General features: G+C 35.5%; 1 protein-coding gene across 1 annotated transcript in view; it reads right to left on the reverse strand.

The window, feature by feature from the left end:
• The window catches only part of SPATA17 (spermatogenesis associated 17), a 56,251-nt gene extending 32,768 nt beyond the window's left edge, over positions 1 to 23,483 (reverse strand). The window contains exons 1-2 of the mRNA XM_009878824.1: positions 23,373 to 23,483; positions 4,796 to 4,999 (exon numbers count right to left, since the gene is read on the reverse strand). Coding sequence (XP_009877126.1) covers positions 4,796 to 4,999; positions 23,373 to 23,471 — 303 coding nt within the window. The 5' untranslated portion in view covers positions 23,472 to 23,483. The remainder of the gene's footprint in view (positions 1 to 4,795; positions 5,000 to 23,372) is intronic.
• Positions 23,484 to 24,817: the final 1,334 nt, after the last annotated feature.

The raw sequence follows: 24,817 nt of genomic DNA on the forward strand, positions 1-24,817 counted from the left end.
TTAAGACACAACTCTTCCAACACAACTCAAACTAATGACTTCAATAATATAAGTGTATACACTGTTCCACATTATATAGCGCAATTCCACTATTTTATAGTCTATATTTCACTACATACACTATATATGTAGTCTATATTCCAGTATTATATAGTCTAATTCCACATTAATTTAATTATTCTTTAAAAAAAAATGCTCAGACTTCTTTTACAAGTCTCTCTTTATGTACACATATATAATTTTTTCTTCCAGAGCATATTGTTTAATAAGGGAACATATCAGCATCTTCCTTTTAACCACACAGATAAGAAGCAGAAGGAAATCTTTTTCTGCACTGTCAAAGTGGCATATCCTACATCTTGTTTTAGTACCAACCAGTAAGAACTTACCTGCAGTATAATTACTGCCATACTATGCTCAGTACAATTTAGTAGCAACTCCAGATTTAGAAGTGCTATTAACTAAGTTTTATTTTAATTTCATTATTGTTGATCCTGCAATGAACTACTGAAACCTTCTGAAACAATAAGCAGACAAAGAGTCCCAATCACAGCCTTCATTCTTAAAGATATCCTTCTTTAAATAGGTTATCACTAACAAGTCACAGCTGGAGTTACTGCAAGCACTGAGTGAAGAGTGTGGGGCTAATAAAAAGAAATGATTCACGCCTCATTTATGTTCACTTATGTTTTACATTAATAGAAACCAATAATAGGAACCAGTTACCATAAAAGTCATGGACCGTAAATAACACAAATGGCAAATAAGTATCATCTAGTACTTTTCACAGCTGGACAGGAGGATTGCTATATTTGAAAGTAGTTAATGGATTTTTACAGGAACTTTACTTTTTAAAGGCACAGCACCATGATTTGGAGATCTTTTTAAAGGTCCTAGTAAGAAAGCAAGCACAATATTTACACTTCTTGCAGGTATTCTCTTGCTTCTACTTTCTAAGTCCGTGTAAAAAATAAAAACACAACAAAACCCCACTCATTTAACATGAACAATAAGTCTTTATAAACAGAATGAAAAGTGTTATTGCCTGTGAGAGAATAATCAATACTAGAACAGGTCATTAAAACTAGTAAGCAATATTCCTCTAATATAAAATCTCACAATCAAGTTATTTTAAAAGTTTACAATTTTTAATAAAAACAAATATTCTCCATTGTGAGATGTTTGCATGAAGCGGGTATATGGAACAAAGAAGAAAGAAATGTACTATTGTCAAATAATATCAAGATAAATATGTTTACTTTTCGAAAACAGTCTTTCAGAATATTGTATTTCTTCTTCATTGTAAAATATTGACTCATATTCCATCAGGGTAAGGGCCAAATCAGATAATCAAGCAAGGATTTTTTTTACATCTTTAATTTCTAGGACTTTCTAACTCTTTCTGAATTCATAGTTCACATGAAATTAACAGAGTCCAGCTGCTAATGGAAGGGGTGGGGAAAGAGGGTAACTAAGCAAAGGTCTCTCAAACAAGGCTGTGTCATCACTATTGAAAGTGGAGTATATATGACAGGATATTAAGATAATTCTAAACATTCTTTGCGGATTTTTCCATTCCTCTGAATCATGTATTTGAAGAAACTTACCTAGCAATGCGTACATAAGGAATATATCTAAGATGACAAGACCTCTAAAAAATCCATTTGTCTATTTCCATTTTACAAGATTAACATTTGCAGAATCTGTAGAGGAACGATGCTCACAAATGTTTACAAATTAGCAGTCCCTACTTCAAATCAAAAATCTTCCTAGAGAGGTCAGGCTAGAAAAGGAAGGGGTCAACCAATAGTTTTCACCCTGAAAGCACTGACACAATTCTATGTTCTGTGTTTGATTTTGTACTTAGTAGTGTAAATGTTCTTGCCAATGATTGGTCTGCCAAATAAAGGTTAGCAGATTAGCATCCTTACTACTGCACTGTAAAATCAGAAATTCATGACAAAAATTATGATCTCTATGAAATCATTCTTCACTGCCCCCATTCCAGGAAACGTAACAGCATGCAAAAAATCCCCTAGAAACAGCAATGTGCTTTCTGTTATTAATGCCATTTAATGAACAGATGACTAATTTTAGCATTATATATGTTTCCATCAAACTGTGATTTTAGTTAACTCAGCACTAAAAACAATAGATCTAACTGATGTATAAGCATCATTAAAACTTTTCTTTTAAATACACTATCGCACACACAGAGAGCTTACCTATAAAATGCTAAATAACCATTTCCCTACAATATATAATTGACATTCTCATATAAAATATACAGCCCTATGGGCAATACAAATTTTAGACACCTGAAAGAACAGTGAAGTAACAATAGAGTCACAGTGGGCCTGACAGATGTTAGAAAAACAAGCTTGGTGCCCAAAATGTGTTATCACAGAGAACTAGGACACAAATACATCTAGTAATTAAATTGCTTATGTCACACCAGACAACTTTCAGGATGATGCGTTCTGATGGGTTTTGCATTTCCAGCTGTTTCATCAGCTCAAACCAGTGTCCTTTTCTTAGACATACAACCCTAAATTGTCAGTGTGTTGTGCAGGGATTTAGCCGTGTGACTCCCATTAACATCAATAAGAGTCGCACAGCTAAATCCACGCGCTGTGCTTTGAAAATTTGCCCCACAGTGTACATCCCAGGGTGCTGAAAGGATTAAAGTATTATACAGTAAATTCCCTCTTTGAGGTGCAGGAAATAAACAGCACTCTTCTGGTTGTTCTGAAAGGCTATCTGCGCACGACTGCTGTGCATGCATCTGAACTTAGAAAAGTCTAAAAAATATTAGAAATCCAAACAGGAGCATGTATGGTACTTTGTATACAGCAAAGCAGTTTTGCGAGCAACTTAACAATGGAAAACCTCTGAGTTCCCTTGTTGTTTAAAAGCATGGCTCCTCTACCATCTCCATTAGGCTAAATCTTCCCCCCTATCCTGAAAGAGTGGCTCCACTGACAGTCCACTGAAGGACCCTTTGTTTCCAGAAAATAAAGATACGACATCATATTTATCTCAACTCCTGATCACCCAAACTGTTTGTTGGCTCACACTTTGTCTCGACTTTAATGTGGGTCAATGAGTTCATTCGATGAGGAAGCTCAAGCATTCAAGGTAGGGAGAACATAAGGAGGGAAGGACAAAGGTGGAGAACTGCCCTGAAGTTGATCCTTACTGTTGTACAGTGTGGATCTCTGTGTGGCTCACCTCTACTTCTCCAGACATATTCCGGCAGGCCTGCCTTTTCTTCTTGTGTTCTAACCCAACTGCCTTTTTCTTCATGTCCCACCACCAACAGAGACTTATTCTGTGACGAACAAGTCAGACATGACATAAAGGGGAGAAAAGCCTGCACTGTGTAGTTTAGCCAGTACAACCATGGCTGTCGCTGCTGAAGAACAATGTGGAGGCAATCAATAAGACACAGGCAAATTGTGGCAGATGCCACGTGTATACACAGTTGGAACCTAGTAGTTCAAACTTAAAACTGTGTTCAGATGACCTCTGCCAAGGGCTATAATAATATAGTGAAAATAACCATATTGACTCAGAGGACAAAAATACCAATAAAGATATTTTATACAGTGCTTATTGATCATTATTGTTGTTTAATTTTGCAGCTAAATGATAGCTTCAGTAAAAATTTACTGAGAAGGACTCATTTAGAAGCACTAATTTTCTAAGTAAAAGTAAAATACAGATGAGAAAATTTAAACATAAGCACTACTTTTCTAAGTAAAATACAGATGAGAAAATTTAAACATTGGTTGGAATATAGAAAAAAAAAGGTGTAAAAGGTTCTGAAGACATTATGGTCATTCAAAGTCAAACAAGAACTAAAAGTGTATGCGTGAGGTAAGTGGAAGGCCAGTAGACTGTATAAACTGAAAAGTTCTTCAGAATATACGGAAAGATAGAATATTCCTGATCCAAAATTAACAGTATCAAGCATTTACTGGCAAAAGGTGCATGTCATTATACTGTCGTCAAGTGAGGAACGTACACATCTCAAAAGTCTGCTGCATGTGTTGGGTCTATTCCCAGCAGGTTTTGATACAAAAGCTGTTTCATCAACTTGTGGGACCTTCATTCTGATGCCTTATCTCAGAGATCTCCACCACTTTGTAGAAGAGAAAAGAAACAGATTTTATCAGCAACATATGCTGACATTGATTGAAGTTAAAATGGAGACCATGACAGTTAAGAATGGGAGCTGGGGAAGTTGACTATAATGCAGAACAAAAAAATGGAGAAATTTTTATAATTAAGGCTGACACACAGCTAGCAGACACAAAAAAGCAGGAACTGTTCTATACTCTTCTTGGCCTTCATATGGAAAACAATTCTAAAAGGAAGAAAAAGTTATCACAGCTGATTAATTTATCCTATTATCTTTCATTTCTCACATATTTTTATTGATTTAAAATTGGAAATTAAAACTTCTACCTGTAATGAATCATAACATTGATATTCAATTATATCAGGTCTTCCCTGGGAAATATCGGAAATTACTTTTCTTTTTTCCCAAAGGATAAAAGTAAAATTTAAAGAATCATATTTCTTTGTCTTTACATAACACCTAGTGTTTTTTTTTCTTTAAGGCAAATCCGTCTCAAAGACTCTATATCCTGAGTGCAAGCACCAAATCTATATAAAAAACCCAAATCCACGAAAGGGGTTTTTGGACTCGGTGATCCAACTTGAGATGTTCTATGATAATCTCTGATAAAAGTTACAAAAAAAAGCTGCTTCAGACACTGAAAAATGTTACCTGAAGCTTCTGTTTGCCAATAGGTGGCAGAGGCTGTGCTGTGAAGACAGTCGGAGGTCTCCTGCAAGTTGGCCAGTCATAGAGCTCATAGGCAAAGGGACTCTTCACTTGCTGCCGTCTGTGGCTCAATGGCTTTGAGTTCTGTAACAGCAGTTCCATTGGATCTGGGAATTTTCTGAACGGTGAATTGTAGATGCCTGCAATCTGAGCAGAAGATGGGGTTATCTTTGACTTCAGCTAACTCAGAACTCATTCTTCCATTTATTCTGTAAATCAAGCCAATTTTAAAAGCCTATATAATAAGCAGTTCTCAAAAAAAACCTCTGGTGACTAACAACATGGGATAGATCTATAGTTTAAATGTATCTCTGGGAGTTGCATTACAGTTTCAAAAGGGTTTAAATAGGGTAATGAAATTTATAGTTTGGGTTTCAGACCTTCAAATGAGGATAACTTTCATTTTATGGAAAAAAGAGTTTCCTGTATCTCAAAACCATGATTTCTTACAGTCACATTGAATCTTCCACTTTCCACAGCAGTAGTCAAAGAAATGTGCCAGTTTAAAAAATAATTAAAAGTGTACACATTTGCACCTTGTTTTAAGGGCAAACTGTTATAGCTACTTTGAAATTTAAAGTTTACTTTAAATTGCAGTTTAAATTCCTATGTACAATAGGAAAAAAAATACATTACCTAGTATTTCCAAATATATACTTAAAGAATAAAATAAATACTAATGTAAGGGAACATAATTCTTGCCCCTTTAAACTCTGCTAGCTAAATCACAATGTGAACTAAGACAGTGGCAACTACAGCATGTTTAAAAGTGAGTATTTTAAAAACCGAGTGATTAGTTAAAGGGAAGTGCAAGAAAATTTATGGAATATCAAAAAACTAGTAATTTTTATTGTCCAACAAGTAATTCATATTTAATTCCTTTAACTATTCAAATGTATTTAATTTTAATAGTATAAAACTTGTGGAAAACAAAAATATAGAACACAAATTTCTGAATTGTGAATTAAGCTAAAAGATTCATTCTGCAGTAAATTTGATACTTCATTACTTTAGGACACATTATTAACTGCATGACTAGTGTAACCTAATATAACAATTAGTAATAAAAAGCATACTTTTCAAATTCTTAAATACTAATCTCCATCATTAACAATATGTAAATATGTGGCAAGTCAAAATTATGCAAGATTGTTCTTAAATCATTCCTATAAATGTAGGGCTTTTATCAGTTGTGTATAAATAATTTTCAAATTGACATATTGGAGTTTACTGAATTAAGTATGAACCCTTAAACATGAGAATTCCTAAACTGTATTGCACAAAGCCACTACATCTCCTATAAAACAGATAACATATGCTTAAGATACACTTGGCAAAACTTAAAGATACTAGTTGCTTTAAAGGTAATTACATTCTCTGCAAGAGTATACTTAGAGTATTCTTAAGACTTTTCAAGTAGATTTGCTCAGTTAAAATATATTGTCCTTTGCTTTTATCATAACTGTAATTGCTAAGAAGCATTGAATAAAAATAGTAGGAAAAAAATCTGTTATGTGATGTGGGGAAAGGTAAGAGTAAATGTTTAAAATCTTGCATTTCTCCTTTGGAACACTACTGGGGACCCAAGAGAAAACTAAGTAGAGCACCAGCCTCCTCATAAACTATTAATCTCTTGGGGCTGAGAGGATTGAACACTCCCCAATTAGCTCTAATGCATTTTTCATTAACTGAGAAGTTCCAATTTCTTGTGTCAAAACAGTTAAATAAGGCCCATATAAAACTTACAATTTAATGGACAAAAATATTCCAAGACGGTAGTTTATTCAAAGTATTGTTGGGCTATTAATAATTTTATGGTCTATATTCTTCAACTCTGTAAGTGATCTGGCCCTAATGACTATTTTGGCCCTCTGTTATATGTTACCGTCTTAGTGCCAACCCTGTAACCGAGTTCACTACGCTATCAGTTGAAATGTGTACTGGGAAAGAGGATATGAATAGAGATGAGTGGTAGAAACATATGCATGCCAAACAAGCACTGGTTGTTCCTTCAGCTCTCCAGAATGCCAAACTAAAAATGGCAGGGATCCACGCTTCAAAGAGCAGGCAAGCACAATCACTGGAGTAAATGCAAACTTGTAGACCCATCTGTGAGATCTGTAAAACCCAGCTGCATCTCAAAAATTTGCTTCTGCAAGTCTGGCTATTACCCACAGAAACATCTCATAAAGTTACAGATTCTCCTGATGCTGTTACTATTTTTGTAGTATATCATACATGGTTCTATTGCAATTTTCTTATCAGTCAAGTACATTTTTGCTTGTAAATATTCAGTGGCCTATAAGTGCTACATAAACACAAGTTCCATATGTTGTCTCAGGCTTTATTGCACTCTTCCACAATTATTGAATGCATTTATACTATATACTTGTTACACAAGTTCTCTCAAAAATAAAATGCCACAGTTAAGGTCTTCCATACAAATTGGATTCCATCCTGGAAAGCTACAAACCAAGTCTCTGCCATAGTCATTATGGCTCTTCACTCACTAGTCCTACCATGGCCATCTGGCCTGATTTCGGCTGGGATAGAACTAATTTTCTCTCTCAGCATCCAGAACAGGGCCATATTTTTGATTCAGTATGAGAAGAATGTTGATAATATACTGATATTTGTAGATGCTGCTATGAAATCAAGGACTTTTCAACTTCTCATTGATAGTGTGCAGGAGCTCAAGAAGCTGGGAGAGAGCGTGGCCAGGACAGCTGACTCAAACTAGACAAAGGGATATTCCATACCATAGGATATCATGCTCAGTATATAGACTGAGAGGAGCTGTCTGGGAAGGGACAGATCGCTGCTCAGGCATGAGTTTGGTTTCTGCTGTTTGGTTTTTGTGGAAAAATATATCCTGAATAATTAAAAAAAATTTCCTCTGAAGAATTACAGGCAAGAATAACTTTAAAGCTATGTGCTCTGGGCTCTAAGAAATGACACTGCTTCTGTTAGTCATTCTTGGAGCAAAAATAATTGGCTCCATGAGCATAATGACTTTCAGAAACTGCATTTTGCAATCTATGCTTAGATACGATGTACAGTCTACTTGAGATTTCTTTGTTTAAATGTTTGGCAGTAGAAAAATCTACAGTTCAGAAAGGATTAAAAACCTAGGAAATACTGCTGAATATCTCAAGGTACACTAATAGGACTGGCTTTTAGAACTTCTAAAGAAATTAAAATTAGCTGTAATAGGTGTAGGAATCCATTGATTCAATGTCTTTTGAATTTTGAAAAAGTATCTTAACAAAGAGACATCATTGGTTGTTCTTTGTACACATACTATCAGGTTAAGGACACAGTGCACAAACTATGAAAATACGCTTGGGAGTTCTAGTGAGGCCAGCTGGACACTTTAACAGTTGTCGTTTCTTCTACAGTTGAAAGTCTTTGTAAGATCTCGGTCAAAATTGATCATGAAGTCAACTTTGAAATAATAATTTTTCAAGTAATCCTTGTTAATTACATTTTAATTATATATGTTCAAGTATTCAAACAGAGAGATAGCAGAGCAATCAGCAGAGTTAGTATCTAGATAGATAAAATTAATGCTAATTTATCTAAATTCCCCAACGTTTGTGGTAAGGCTTTAGTCCTAGATTCAAAATTGGCAAAGTTTGGCAGGAGACAAAAGGTTACCATTTTGACTCTACTTTCAAATTCAGGCCATTCTCTGGCAAAATTGCTTCCATTCATTTGTAAATATCTCTGCAAATCAGGGTCGTATATTTGTAACTTTTTGCACATGTGCTGTGCGCTGATGGATGCCCTATTCACTCTGTCCTCTGCAGGGAGCTGGTGGTCTGCAGAAATCTAAGAATCAGGAGGATTAAATCCTTTGGTACTTAAAAAATTTGCATATCTTCTTGAGACCAGTACAATGTGTTAAAAGCATTACTTCATCCTTCCCTCTCAAACACAAACCCATTGTAGTTAATGATGCTTGTTCAATAGTAGAACTGTACCTATCTTGAGGTATTACCACATACTTTGATTCCAGTATTTTCCCCACTTTTAGTCTGTAAGAAAATATGTTACCCTCCAAAATACTATGATAGGTTACAAAAAGTACCTCTTGTCTGCAGGGAGAAGGACACATTTTTCTGTACTCAGTGCTCTTCACAAGAAGGGCCTCTGTCAAAGCCAGCTTTCTGGGACTTCATTTCCAGGAACAATTTTCTAAAGTGACAAACACTATGGGGAAATCTGTGCTAACTGTTAAAAACCCTACAAAGGAGTTATTTGCAGTACTGTCATGCTAACTTCCACCTCGATAAGACCGAAGAAATCTCAGGAGGGGACTCTGCTAATAGCTTCTTACTGACCTCCTTGCATCAGGCCCTTCTGGTGAATGGTGGCCCAGTGGTGAATATGGCAAATGAGGTGTGAAAGCACAGATTTTTTTTTAAGACCATGGTTCTGACTCGTCAGGGAAAATAAAAAAAATTAAAAAAGAGAGAAATGAGTTATACAATAGATATATTTTTCCCCTAGAATTCACTGCCTCAGACCTTCCATCATGGAAACCCAAGCATGACCTAGAATATTAATTGTGTCAGGTCAAGCATACTGGCAAATGTACCATTTGTTACCCAGTCATCCTTAGCATTACATTAATATTTTGAATCATTTTGCATTTCTAACACTCTATCATTTAGTTTCCTCCCAAACATTTTCTTATCTATATAATTAATGGTGGCATATAAAGAAAAAAAAATCATAAGAAAACAAATATTAATTTCATGAACATCAGCAAAGGGGTTTTTTTTTTATATTCTGCATTGCTTCCACCTCTAATCCTATAGTCTATGCTGTAGGATATTCATTTTTACCTTTTCCTGTTTATCATTTCTACATGGAGAGAAAGACTCATCTGTATTTGCCTTATAATACAACAAAGAAATTTTTAAGTATCTTGTCTTGAAAGCTAAATTATGTAGGAAGAGAGCAGCAAATGAAATAGAAAGAAGGAAAGAAGAAAGGAAAGAGAAAAGTGCAGGTAGAAGGAGAAAGATAAGGCTGTGTTGATTATGCTGCATAATTCCTCAGAAAAGATTGGTGGTACCAAGTGGTATAATAAAATGGGAACAGTTTCAGATGCTGCAATTTTTATTTTTGAATTAATTATTTCTTATTCTTTTTTCTTATTTCTTGACTGAGCTTGTAAAGCCTACATATAAAATTCCAAACAAAACGCACCCTAATAGGTACAGTGTAGCTACTGCACTACAAATTATTGCACATATACAAAATTAAAAATCAATGAAGTTGAGCTGAAGATAAAATGTAAGCATGAAGTCAATAGAAATACCTTAAAAATATTTTTAACTGTAACTTAACTAAACAATAATAAAGGCATGCTCTATTTTAATTACTTTTCCACATCAACTCTGAAAGTCTGAAAAAATCAACATATATCATGAATATAAATATTTCATTTAAAAGTCTTTTCTAATCCTGAAAAAATAGCTTTGAGGAGGAAGCCTTTGCAAGTAATTTTCACAATAAGAACCTAAATAAATTCCCGCTTTCTCATTCTGGTCTTTTAACAAGGAGTTAAACGAGAAGTAAAAAAACTACAACAATATAGGGACTTAAATTGAAGATCTTTTTTGCTCCATTGTAATTTGTAAAAAAACTAAGCAAACTGAGAGGAGAGGTAAGATATCTTTAAAAGCCATAAAAGTAAAAGCATGAAGGAGAGCTGTGAATGAAATATTTGCTAGAGATGGGATTGCTGAATCAACACTGACCAGTGCACTTCATCATAATTATCAGGACATACTACTGCCAGGGGATTTATAAAAATCCCACTCAGCAAATAATTGCCCTGCTGTTAGGAGATAGTCGGAGTGTTAACACACTGTCACAGTCCAGCCTTTAGTAAGATATTCAACATTCAATTACTCTTGCTGAGAACTAAAAGGAAACATGATCATTCCTCAGCTACTGCAGTTATGCTTCCACATGAATTGCAGTGAACAATCTTGTTAATCCCCAGATATAGTTTCTCTAGGAGGTAAAAGAAATACCTTAAAACTAATGATTCACAAGGAAAAAAACCATGTCTATATGATGCTGCAACCATTTCTGTGAAAAAACAGGAATTTAAAACTTCTAAATAGTTAGTTTATTGCAGTCTGTCGGAATATTGTATATGTAGTGAAAATCAAATGGAAAAGAGCCATCTGAAAAAAAAATCTGTAAATACTGTTTTAGCAACAAATATAATAAAACTATGTCCATAAACTCAAATTTGAAACATCAAAATATTTAAGCCATATACAGTGTATTCTACTAGGAATAATCTGTGATTTTTAAACTAATATGAACACATTTTATATTAACAATTAGGGAGTATAGTGTAAACTTTACCATAGTATGGTTCAACATTCCATTTTCAGATAAAATTTCCTTACCATGGCTGACAATAGGAAAAATGTCCCCTAGCCTTATAAGTATAAGCTCAGTTCTCACTGAAATAATGCTACTCCTTAGGCCTGATCCTGTAATCTTTTTAAAAATATACTTCCAGGAATTTCATCTAAAAAAGAGTTGGAGAAGCAAGCCTGGCATTGTACCTAAGGTATTTTAGCTGTGTTAGAGATACTGCTTTTATGCAGAGACTAAAGAATTCATAAATGAGTGATGAGTAGCGTATATTCTTTCAAGTGGGATTAATTACCTGTCTTCTGCTTAATATATATTCTGTTTAAACAGAGTAATAGAAGCATTAATTATTGTTATTCTGCCTTCAGATTGAAAAGCTTGGTTCAGTCGTTTTCATCAGTGAAATGTTCACTTGATATCAAAATAATAGTGTAATCACATTTTAAATGCACTTTTAAAAGTAAACCAGGATGCAATTTTATGGACTATACAATGATGCGTTAAGGAAACATTCAAGTCCAGTATCCTGGCCACAGACCATAAAATCAGCCTCTAAACCAGCACAGGCACTAAGTTCAGTTGCAGGAAACAGAACTGTAATTGAGTCTCCACACAGGTACCAAGTGCTTGAGTATTTAGGCAATGGGATAAAAGAGAAACAAACTTAGTTTAAAGCGTGGTTTATTGTGGAACAAGATCCAAAACACAGAAGCCCAGAAAATGCAGAGGCATTCCAAAAATGTATCCACCTTTCATTGATCATCTCTCTGACTGAGGCTTACTCTGTCAAATATAATTCTTACACAGGCTCTTGATGACTACATCAGGGATAATAACTTGAATGAGTCAGTGACGGCACAGGAAACAATACTTTTATGATGAAGACACAAAACAGAGACAGAGAATTCAAAGTTCTGTTACTGACTTCTCATTTGACTTCTGATTTCAAAACAAGCAGAAAAATACATTTTAAATTACTTAATGACTTTATTTTAAAAATAGGAGTGGGAAATTCCATTATTATTACCATTTTTTTCTTTAAGAAGTGCTGGGATCAGCATGGGATCATGTGCAAATTCTAGGACTCTCTTTAAACCAACTTGTTTCTACAACCACACTGTATAAATGGGAATTAAAGATCTTAGTTTGAAGAATAATATCTGAATACGACTTAATTCTTCCATGTCTCAATAATTGCATGTGAACATACAAACAGTATTTCCTTACTTCACAGGATTTTTTTGAGGCTAAAATTATTTATGCTTATGAGAGTTTTCAGAGCCTTAAAGCATTTCTTTTAATGTGTGATATTATTTACAACTTTAATTTTAAAGTTCCATCTACTGACATTGTCATAATGGAAAATATCAGCTTTGTAAAAAATATCAACTCAAAATTCACTCCTTTTCTTACTGGATTGAGAAAAATCCTTGTAATTATACCATTTAGTATCTTTGAATTTGTAACCTAGAACAACATATCAGAAGACAGCAGAAGCTCTTCTTAACAGATAGAGATGGAAATCATATGGAAATTTCCTTTGTTAACAAAATAATTCCTAAACAGAGAATTCACTCAATTCTCAAAAAAAAAAGTCTATGTGTAAATAAACGATATAACATTTTAATTCTTTTCATTGTTTCTTATGCCTGTTGCATTGTGCTTTGACACGAATCTTCCCTCATAGACATATATTCTGACAGATTTATTAAACAATTTGCTGTAGTAAACCTATAGGACTAGATAATGACTAAAAACTCAAAAAGTGACAGCATGTTTAACAAAGCAATCTTCAATGAGGCCAATAAACAATGAGGTGAAGTCATAAGGAATGGTCATAGTATTGTATGCAGAAAAGAATAAAGAAGTAGGAACAGAACCACATTAATCGGATAGTAAGAGTAGTCAGAAACGAGTAGAAAACAGTGATGTAATATGAAAGAATGAAAAGAGTAGGATTTTTTTAAAGATTATTGAAATAGAAAAAATGGAAGCAAAGAAAACAATAGATGAGGAAAGATATACAGTTTTCACTGTGTACATTGCAGGAGATACACAATTCCCAAATTAACAGTGTATATTAGATACTAAAAAAAAGCATCAAATAGAGAATAAACTGCGCGAGTTAATGAGTTACCATTATACTATTCACTTGCTTAAGAGCCGAAAAACAAAAGAATTGGTGTGTACATCACTCATCCTGAAGTCTCATTAAAGCAAGGACACCATCAGTGCCACTTCTTAATCAATAAGAAGGTTTGCTGTTGAGAAATGTATGGTATTTTATCTTCGTGACTTCTCCCATGCCATTCCTAACCTCCTTCTTCTTAAGCGCTTATCTCTTATTTAGCATGTACTTCTTCTGGTATAATAGTTTCAAAAATTACTTAAGCAAGACCATACATCACATCAAACTTGTAAAAATATCAGATGGACTACTATACACCAATCAAATTTACCCCATAGCAATTTCAAGAATGTCAGTGGAGTTCTACTCTGCACAAGTGTGTATGACTGTGGCTCTGTGCATGAGCTATTTAGCTGGTATTTGCACTACATTGTAATTTCTTTTCAACATAAATTCTTTCTTTAATGTGTGCACCACATCACACACAAAGCCAACATGTAACTCACTATTACCGGTTTTCTGACCCTGTAGCAATCCAAGCCTTTTGCTACCCCAACTAACAGTAATACACAAAATGTAGTCATGTTTTTCTAAGATCTCAGCATGTACTCTTTTGATAGATCACACAGCTTGTCCTTTAAACTCTGCCATTAATCCTACTCACAGGAGTTGAGCAAGAAGTTTGCTGTCTAGAGAAAAATCCACACACATAGAGATTATGCAATTCAGATGCTGAAAAAGGCAGTTTAAGTATAGAGACCTTCTAGCTAGAGGCTTTTTGAACGACTAATGATAGATGCAGAGATGCTAAATGCTGTTAACAAATGGCAGATACAGGGATACCACTATGCTTAGTATAACGGACATGATGCTAGTATAAGGGACCATGCTATTTGGAAGCTCTGGGAAATATTGTCATGTCTACATAGATATGCCTTTAAAAACTGCGCTTGCACAGGATCAATCACAAAACAGCACTCAAACTTTACATTGTACTGTATGTGAAGCTCTTTTCTAATGGCAGATGATTTTCAGTGTAAACTTTCATTTCTTTGTGCAGTTATGATGATCCCAAGGGTCTTTTCCAACCTGAATTGTTCTATGATTCTATGATTCTATGTTATGCAGTTATCAAGCAAGCTAAAATGATTTTATAATAAGCAGCCTTTAGGAAAAATAAATTGTGCAATGTTATCACAGTACATGCTTACAATTAATAAATTTGTTCTATTTCTGTGTTCATTCACTCATTGCCTTTAAAAACAGAACACAGATATCTTGTTTCCTGGGAAGTGTGGCAAAAGGAGAAATTACTGATTTCTGCTGGAAGAATTTTCATTTCCCACTTGTGCTAGAAGGAGACTTACGAGAAGAATGAATGGGAAGGAAGTACTATTCACTCACACTGGGGAGAAATACATCTGAAATGATGCGTAACCATAGGTTATGGTATTAGCAGGTAGTGCTTCCTCATCCTCTTGCTGTTGCTCTCTAACCTATGGAGGTACCGTTTTCTGGGCACAAAGATCACCACGTTCACAATCTCAGTTCTGGCACTGATCTTACTTGACATCTACGGAAACAAAACCACCCATCCTTGGAGGAGAAGAAAGGCTGATGATTGAAAAGGATATGAGAAAAAACAGAAAAAACTACAGAAGTTGTAAATTTTGTCCCTAAATAATGCTGAGCAGACTGTGGACCAGGCAGATTCTGGAGATATACGTTGGCTTCCAGCACTTTTGCCTTCTTTCTACATCACAGCAATACCACGCTGAGAGGCAAAATTACAGTCCTGAGTGTTCCCAGGATGACTAATCCTAAAGGGCAAGAGCTAGATTCAAATTCTAAGAGAACTAAGGAATTTTGACTGTGTGGGCAAATCACTTAAAGGTCATTTTTAGAATTCACATGTAGTGGAACTAAGTTTCTAAACATAAACATTTTTCTTTGTTCAGGTGCAATGTCTTCCAGAATCACAAATAGCTCAGTTACTGGCTGCTTTCAGCTTACCTTACTTTGTACTTCTTTTTGACAGAAACATTAAGCAACATTAACTGAGGTTCCTTTCAAGTGAACTGAGATTGTGTGTATAGTGTCCCATGAGGCACAAGAATTGAATGATTTTCCTATAGTGAATACCTGTGAACAGACGGATACATCTGGCTTCCAGTGTGGAAGTGAACCTTCTGTAAATAATATTTTATAAAAACAGAACACTGTAGCATGAATTATTTTATATACTAATGCTATTTAAATGTAGCTGCAAGTCTGCCTGAGAGCTGGGAAATCTCACTCTCTCCTCTTTAATTTAAATGGGAATTTTTATGGTATAAGCTTTGGAAAGTGCTCAGAAACATCTGGCTTATTGGCAGAGAAGTGATGAGTGGATCTTAAACACCCATGGATAGGTGAGGATGGTCAGTGATTGGGGTACCTACATTTTTTAAAAAAATAACCATTTTAGTTCATCTTCAGGAAGTACTAGTAGCTACAATGAATGATAATTCCATTCCCTGAATGTTTTAGAGACAGGATAATAAAATTCTAACAGTAAAGAGGGAGGAAATAAAATGTAAAAGATAAGAGCTAATTCATTCTCCATGATAGCTCAGTCCTTGGCCTTTCCTGAGCAGACACTGCCAATAGTAACAAATTATGTATAATCATTCTGCGATGTGGACCGTTCACTCGGGACTAAGCTCAAATGACCAAACTTGCAGCCTTGTCTCTTAAACCATGGATCTGAAGATCAAAGGCCAGAGCTTTATCCACTGAGTCCTCACCTTTATAAGAATAAAACTGCCAGGTGTCCAGAGATAGAGTGGGTGTCAAAGAGTGTCATTTTAGACCAATTGTTTTTCAAGTTCTTACAGGACAGCATATTAATCAGTTATGTCTTCTGAATATTCATTAGCCTTCTTCAGGAAGGATTTTGTGGCTTTTCTTTCTTCCTCGCTTAGAACATTTACACCTGACATAAGTGCAGTAACTTCAGTAGAATTAACTCCTGATTTCCAGTAATGTGAAAAGGAGACGCACAGAAGCAATATAATGTTTATGAATTACCATCTCTGTTGACACGAAAAATGTAATAAAAGAATACCTTAGCATTGAATAGAGTTTTTTATTCTGTGACCCAACAAATGTGAAAAAAATGACTGATACGATTGATAGAAGTGATATAATTTTGAGTTCTACAATAACTACAGAAAATCAAAACAAAACTGGTCTGAAAAATAAAAGCTGAAAAGAAACTTTGGGACATGTTTTTGCTACCTTTATACAGAGTCCACAGAAGTTTGCTAAATAACTCCCATTACTCTTACAGAGAAAGAATGGAAAACTTTATTTCTCATTGCTGAAATTAGAACTTTTCACTGTTACTCACTTGATGCTAGCATTTCCTTTCTCCTCACAGAACATTATTATTAAGGTGTTTGGTTTTTTAAAAAATGTTTTCCATAGTGCTAAACTATTAAAAAATTATTGCCTCACATTCTTATGTCTCCCTGTAAAGGGTTATTTCAGTTAGGACTGGTTCCATTAAAAATGCTTCCTTATTTTACAGCACCAGCCATTGTATCGCTACAAGTAATCCTTTCCAATGCATTAGTTTAATGGGAATAAATATGGACAAATACCAGTTGTGTATCTAAACATATTAGCCTTGACTCAGCAGAGAGATAGTGACACACTTGACCAGGCACTGAAAAGTGAAGGAACTACTGCAGTCCAGAAAGTTAACTCATGTCTTGTTACTGAAAATTACTGAAAGAAATGTCATAGATTTTGTAACTCTTACAGCAAAAAAGGCCTATTATTACACATGGGCTTTGTTCTTCTCTAAATTACCTAGGAGCTTATGAGCAGTATCTCTTCACAAACTGCCAAAGGATATCAGGAGAAATTGTCACCCTGTCAAACAGGGCTGAAAAGTGACGGACTGTACTGTTGCTTGGAGTGGAAGAGAGAAATATGCAGAATCTCAACAAATCGTAGAGAAAGAAGGCTCTTTGCAGCTGCATATTCTTCTATGATTGAATACCAGAGACAGTACTGCTGTGAAATGAGCTTGCTGTAAACCAACACTGCAACACTGCAAGAAGAATTAGTGTACTCGATCCTCCGAGGAAGCAGAATTCGAGAGCTAGTGGTGTGGCCCTAGATCTCTTATCACATTCTCTTTAAGTTATTCCTTCTCTGAGTATTAAGAGATGCAGTAATTGGAGGAATACAGAGGCAGAAGATGAAGACTTCAGTAACCCAAAAACTAAAAGCTCTACCACGAAAACCTACAAGATCTTCAACTACCAAATTGCTAGAAACTGGGAGAGTACACTTAGCATGTCATTATATTGCCTCATTGCCCCATTTCATTCCTTTTTGCTAGGCACATGCTCTTTGCTACTATCAAAAATACGATGCTGGGCCAGAGGAGCCTTCAGGACTCAGTCAGATCTTCTACTTGATCAGGGCCCAAGATCAAGGAAAGATTCTGTAGGAAAATCCAGAGTAGGCATACACACACAACTACATGATTAATTTTTCTCGAGGTCTCAATAGTTAAAGCATTCAGATAGAACAGAAGATCCCACAGAATGGAGGACCAGTATTAGCTCACCTAACCTCAGCATGATTTATGACAGAGCAGAAAGTCCATGTTTGGAAACGAGGCTGGGACTCAATCTACTAGCCAGAGAAGTGATGCTTGTGTAACAGTATGTTCTCAATACTGCCAAAATACATTTTGCAATTCTGTGACAAAGTTCTCAAGCTATTGCAGACATATCACAAAGAACTTTTGCTTTCTGGACTAGTTGTACATTCTTTTTCTCTGACGAAAGGTATATGTGGTTTATCTCTTGAGAACAGAAGAAAGTTGAAGAAAACAGGATGACCATGAGCCAAGAAGGCCAATGGCGTCCTCGGGTGCATCAAGAAGAAGGTGGTGAGTAGGTCCAGGGAGGGTATCTTCCCCCTCTACTTTGCCCTGGTGAGGCCACATCTGGAGTACTGTGTCCAGTTTTGGGCTCCCCAGTTCAAGAAGGACAGGGAACTGCTGGAGAGGGTACAACAAAGTGCTACAAAGATGATTAGGGGACTAGAACAGGCTGAGGGACTTGGGTCTTCTTAGTCTGGAGAAGAGTGAGGGGAGATCTTATCAATGCTTATAAATACTCAAAGGGTGGGTATCAGTAGGGTGGGGCCAGTCATTTTTTCAATGGTGCCCCATAACGAGACAAGAGGTAATGGTCACAAACTTGAACATAGGAAGTTCCATCTAAATATGAGGAGGAACTTCTTTATTTTTCAGAGTGACAGAGTGCTGGAAAAGGCTGCCCAGAGAGGTTGATGGAGTCTTTGTCTCTAGAGACATCAAAACCCACCTGGACACTATCCTGTACACCCTGCTCTAGGCGAACCTGCTCTGGCAGAGGGGTTGGACTAAATGACCTCCAGAGGTCCCTTTCAACGCCTACCATTCTGTGATTCTGTGAAAAGAGAATTAGAATTCTCTTCTACCTCACCCAGTATTTTTTGCTATATGGGCAAAAACTATGGAGTAAAGGTGAAAGATCTCTTGCTCTGCTGATTTTCCATTTTCTCAGTGACAGGAGCAATTGTCATGGCAAACGGCTTTTTCAGCTGTAGCACTCCCAAGACTGTTTCTAGAGGCATCTTCTTCTTATCTCAATGACTTCACAAGACTCACATCACTCTGCTCCTTCTGTCACTTCTACCACTTTGACTCCACTCAGTTACCAGTGGCTTCTGCTGCCCACCACACTGTGGACTTGCAGATCCTCCAGCTGGGTAGCAACAGTAGCACAAGCAGCCACTGGCACACTTGATCCTGCTCACGGACTCACCTCAGTATTCCTGCCTGCTCTGTCAGCTGATGCTTAAACAATACAGGTCTGCCCTCTAGTTTGATATCAGGTCTTTGGATTTAGTCTATTGCATACCTAATTTTAATCATTGTTGTAAGACAAAGACCACCTGCAAAATTTCTTAGCAGGCTGGAAATACCAATGAAGGAATCATGCACTCACATGTTCCCAGCAAATGGGAGCTCTTCACACTCACTTCTATGAAGTACCTCGATGCATTCAGCCAATCCACCTTTTGTTGACTTTAAAGGCTGTTTGTCAGCCTTTTGCAAACGATGGCCCTTACTACAAATGACAGCCTTGCAAAAGTGACAAAGAGCAGAAAAAAGGACTTATTTAATTGTGGTGAATTTTGTTAACACAGAAAGAGAATATAAAATGGTAATCTACATAGGTAAACATGTTTATAATAGAAACCCACATTTAATAAATAATTCATTTATTAACGATAACTAGAAAAAAGATAATTACCACTGTAGTGGAAATAGCATACTGTGATAAGAAAAACTTAATTATTATATGTTTCATGTCTCAATTAGAAATTACGGTGCAGTTCATGATAAAACAATGAAAAAATACATCTACATTGCTATTTCTATTGTGTTTCTAATAAGAAATGACAAGAAATATTCTTAACAAAAGCAAAAGTTTGTTAAATATGTACTGCAATTTTTATCATGTTCATCATGAAGCCAGAATTCATCAGACTGTTGAGGTAAAAACAGGCAAGGAAAACATTTTCTTCTCACAGATTTATTTCTTGCTGTATTTTACACTGGAATCTCTTGCAACAAGCAATCCGTAAGTGGAGCAGACAACGTAACTTATCACGTGATAAGAAGGGCAGGGATGGACTGCTGTCTTGGTTTGGTTTTTTTCATAATTATGGGAATCATGTCCGAGAAATTTCTTTCAAACAAAAGGAGGTTGTGCGTAAGATGATACTTGACTAGTTATTGATACTACTGGCATATAAAGCAAGTTGATTAAAAACTCAGTATTTTGTAACCATGAAGCTTTAGAGGTCATGATTTATTTCCCCAGACATTATTTGCCACCCACCTTAATTTAAATCAAATAAAAATTTACTTTCTATTTTCAAGTTCACTCTTATGCCCACATCTAGGGTTATATTTGTATTGCATGGATATTACTAGTACCACACAAGAAAATATGTAGCTAGTTTTTAGAAAAGCAAAAAGCTGTGTTTTGAAATTGGCAGGACGCATAACATTGTACTTTCACAGAAAGAGAGTAAACAATTATATTATCAATATAAATTATTAATACATATTATTAATAGCAGCAATTTGATATTTGTTAATAATTATTGTTAGCAATTTTTGATTATGCAAATATTTTAGCTTGTTTAACTCTCTTTTCCTTAACCTTATTTGATAAAAAACTAACATTCTTTTATTCAAATGAACTGTTTAGTTCTTGTGTGGATTAAAATGTGTAAATGTAATGTATTTCTACAAGTAGCAATGGGAAATGGTTGTATTAGGGTAAGTTTCTATGGCAAAATACACTTAGTCAACTGTTTGCAAAAAATATAGGGAAATTGTAAAGCATAGCGTAATATCATGCATTTTTCTCATCCGATTATTTCCCTGAATGTCAGTTTCATAGTAATGGTATGAAATATATACACCTTCCCCTCAGAAAGGTAGGGAACTCCAGACAAATAAAATGTAAGTATGCCTATATAATATTTTGTAGGCAGATCAAACAGCTTGTTCCCGAGTTTAAAGCATATACACACTTGTTCTGCCCATATTTTGAGCTGACCAGGAGCTGTGTAACTGCATCAATTCTTGAGCTAATATACCGTGGCTCTCAACAGGGCTAATTAGTTTGGGTTCAGCCCCATGTTATAGCTCCAGATTGGCCTGGAAAGCAATCGAAGCAAGTTCCCATCTGTCTATGTAAGACTATGTGTATATACCTGGTACCAGTAACAACAAATAATGCATACTAATTCAGTTTGATATCCATTTCTTCCTCTTTTTTTTTCCTTTATAAATGTAAGAGTTAATGGAAGAAATAAATGCTTGGTTAGTAAGTTAATGCATGAAAAAGACAAAACATGTTGACTACATCACAGGCCATGCTATTAGATGCACACTAGACACCCCTGTACATTCATGACAGTAGCAATATTAAGTTTTACTTTTTGAAATGTAAAACAATGCTAGCAATTTGGAATAGGCACATTCTTATATATATGATCTGTAGAATAAGAAGAGCAAATTCAGCAATCAATAAAGGATTAATAGTCTTTAAGGCCAGGAAGGATCACTGTATCATTTGCTACATTGTGCAATGCTACAATGCTTGAGCATCTCCCTTTTTAACCTGTAACACACTTCTGAGATGGGTTTCTGGGCTTCAGCTCATAGGAAGTGGAGAATCGAACTTGACATTAATTTCTTTACTAAAATTGAGGAGTAATAACTCCTTAATTCCTTTCTGTCAATAAGTAAACACCCTTTTTCACCCTTTTTGCCTGTAGTAAACCAGATTCAAAACTGTAAGATATACTTGAAACGGCATTTTTGTTCTGTAAAACACTGCTAGGTGAATTCTAATTCTGTAAAATTAGAAACCCAAATTCATCAGAACATAACAGTTATTCCTGTCCTCAATCAGTAGTCCTCCAGGTGGCTGGCTGAAAAAAGGAACTACTTGCCACTCCTTAAAAATGTGTCACAGCTTGCCAAACCAGTCTCATCAGAAGTGAATGAAGTTTACTAAAATCTCTAGACCACAGGTCACTCAATGTCTCTAATTGGGCAAGGTTTGTATTCTAAGCAAATTCCAGGTAAACTACTAATGTTTATGCATTTGTTTACATAAATTCTTCTGTTCAAAACAAGAATACCCCATTTACTACAGTTTAACACAATATAAAAACATTGCATAGATTATGCTTAACATTCTAGATCTACATCCAGATAAATCAATTATTGTAAGCTAATTTCAGTTATTAACTAGCTTCTCTGTCTAAAAGCCTCTTAGAAAACTTGTAATGCTACTTTTACCAATATTTTACTATGCTATTTTTTTCAGATAAAATTGCTTAAATTTGAATTGAGTTTTCAAAACCAATATACAGCCACGTAACCTATATTTCTATTTATTGGATACATCATGAATGATTCCCAAACAGAGGGAAGAATCAAATATTCTGTCCCTAAGTGTAAAGGTATTTTTCCTGCATTCTTTAGGATTAACAGTTCTTACATGTAGATTATAATTAACAACCTAAGAAAAACAAGCATTTGTGTTCATACTAACATGCCCCAATTAAATGTTAATTCCTTATTCATACGAAGAACTGGTCACCAAACATTTATGGACAGGTGGGGTTTTTTTGCAAAAGTTCACAAAATGGACTAAAAAAAAGGCAAACCCACAAGATTTATCAGCCATTTCAATTTTGTGTAAGGTACATCTACTGCCATAGTCAAGTATCTATAAAGCAGCTTACATAAGAAATCTTGAAAAAATATACCACTTTTATCAATACAAAACAAATTAATCAGAAAATATTTAAAATTTATGAGGCATTTCTATGTGAAAACAGTCATGCTAAATAAGCTGATCCGGGCAGTTCTAGGAAAAGCTTTAGCTGAAAACCTGCATTTACAATTTATCCTAAAAACAACCAGAACACAGCACCAGTCCAAGCATTAGCTCAATTAAAAAAAGGGGGGGAAAAAATGAAATTCCTCCTCAGCTTAATAACTTGTTAGCTCTTGACAAGTGCAACAACACAACAATAAGCCAGTCAAAATGAGTTTTTAAAGCGAGGTTATGCCCTTCGTGTTGTGTTATCACAGTGGCAGATCAAACTGCTGACTTGGACTCTTTCTGCCAGCAGTGCTGATGCTGCCTCTATGAAGCTGCTGTCACAGAATAGTCATGGTACCTGCTCTTGCCTATAGAAAAGCACTAAATTGAACTCGAAGTAGTGTCTTTGTGATATCTTTTCAACAAGTCATGTCCCATTCAGCCTGCTAGTTTATCTCTGTCAGGCTGGGGGCCCAAGTGGTTTGCATGAGCTGTCAGGGACAGGTATACCAACCTGCTCAGTGCTAAGGAGGTAATGCATCTTTCGGGCTTGGTATTTCTTTTCCTTTTCTTTCTTTTCTAGGTCTTTCCTTTTCTCTTCATTTTCTTTCATTTCTGTGTATGCTTGGAGTTCACTCCTGCAATAAAATAAGTCTGCTAATTATACTACAACAGTAAAAGATGTGCTAATGTTTTATTTTACTTTAACCCTTTCATAGCTCCCCAGCACTCTGCTATTATGTATTAGCAGTATACTGACACCACTGGAATGTAAAATTACAGTTTATTCAGTTCTACAGCAGCAGGATTCTACATTGGCATAACTGTGAAGAAATAGGATTCAAATGATAGAAACTATGAGCAGCATATTAGTTCATATTGTTTACTCTTTTGAAGAATATGTCAAACTTGGTATTTTCATAGCTTGATAAAACAGCATTCGCAGATGTCCTTTTTTTTGATCTTTTTAGTTTAGTCATTTTGATTTGAATTTCTCTAAGCGGAAGTTACCATAATATGGTGATTTTCCTTCAAATGGCTTCAAAATACAAGTGGTTCACCTATGCTTCTGCTACTGCCCTGCAACACCCCTTTCTGATCTGCAAACAGGGGGAGACCTTATGGAATGGGTGAGGACAGCAGTCACAGGCTAAGAGATGACATTCATTCCTAGACCCTTGAGCTTTCCATAAGGTTGGGAATGCAGGCATAGAGAAGAATTGGATGTAAACCTTTCCTGAGTGCAATAGGCTTAAGAGGAGTTTCCACAGCACTGGGCTTCTTGCACAGGTTCCTTCCTACTCCAGAACAACAGGAGCACCACAGGCCACCATAGAAACAAGAACGGAACTGCCTCGCGAGACACTGCACGGCAGAGGTTTGCAAACACCCAGCGTCATCTAAATGGCTGGGTCTGTGTAGTCCATAGGTGGTAGAAAACTCTTCTGTCGTAAAAGAAGTGAGGAATGAGTTCTTGGATAATGGAGAAAACTCATGGTTTTCAGAGAAAAACTTTAAGAGAAAATGAGTGTAGATTTCCCTCGATGGATTTTTTTTTCTTCATACTGCCAGGCTTGCCAGAAATTATGCAAACAATGGAGCGAATTAATGTTCTATAAGAAACAAAATTCCGTGCTATTGTGTACAGTGCACGTGCACGGAATTTTTTTTGACCCAGTTAAAAAAGGTTAGTTTGATTAACATTTGTTATTTTTGTTATTAAGAAATGGCTAGTTCAAATTAACCTGTGTGCCAAAGACACCAAGCATATTCAGTCAAGCATTTAGATTGTTTAAAAGTTAATTAAGCGAGTAAATTCTAGTCTTTATTTTTTTTAAGCATGTGTGTATATGATAAAATAAAAAAGCAAAAAAATACTACTCACATATCTGGATAATTCAAATATTCCCACAAAACAGATTATTAAGAGAGGCCCACATTAATAGTCTCAGTTGTTTC

This window comes from Apaloderma vittatum, unplaced genomic scaffold (genome assembly GCF_000703405.1).
Source record: "Apaloderma vittatum isolate BGI_N311 unplaced genomic scaffold, ASM70340v1 scaffold5021, whole genome shotgun sequence".
Lineage (NCBI taxonomy): Eukaryota > Metazoa > Chordata > Aves > Trogoniformes > Trogonidae > Apaloderma > Apaloderma vittatum.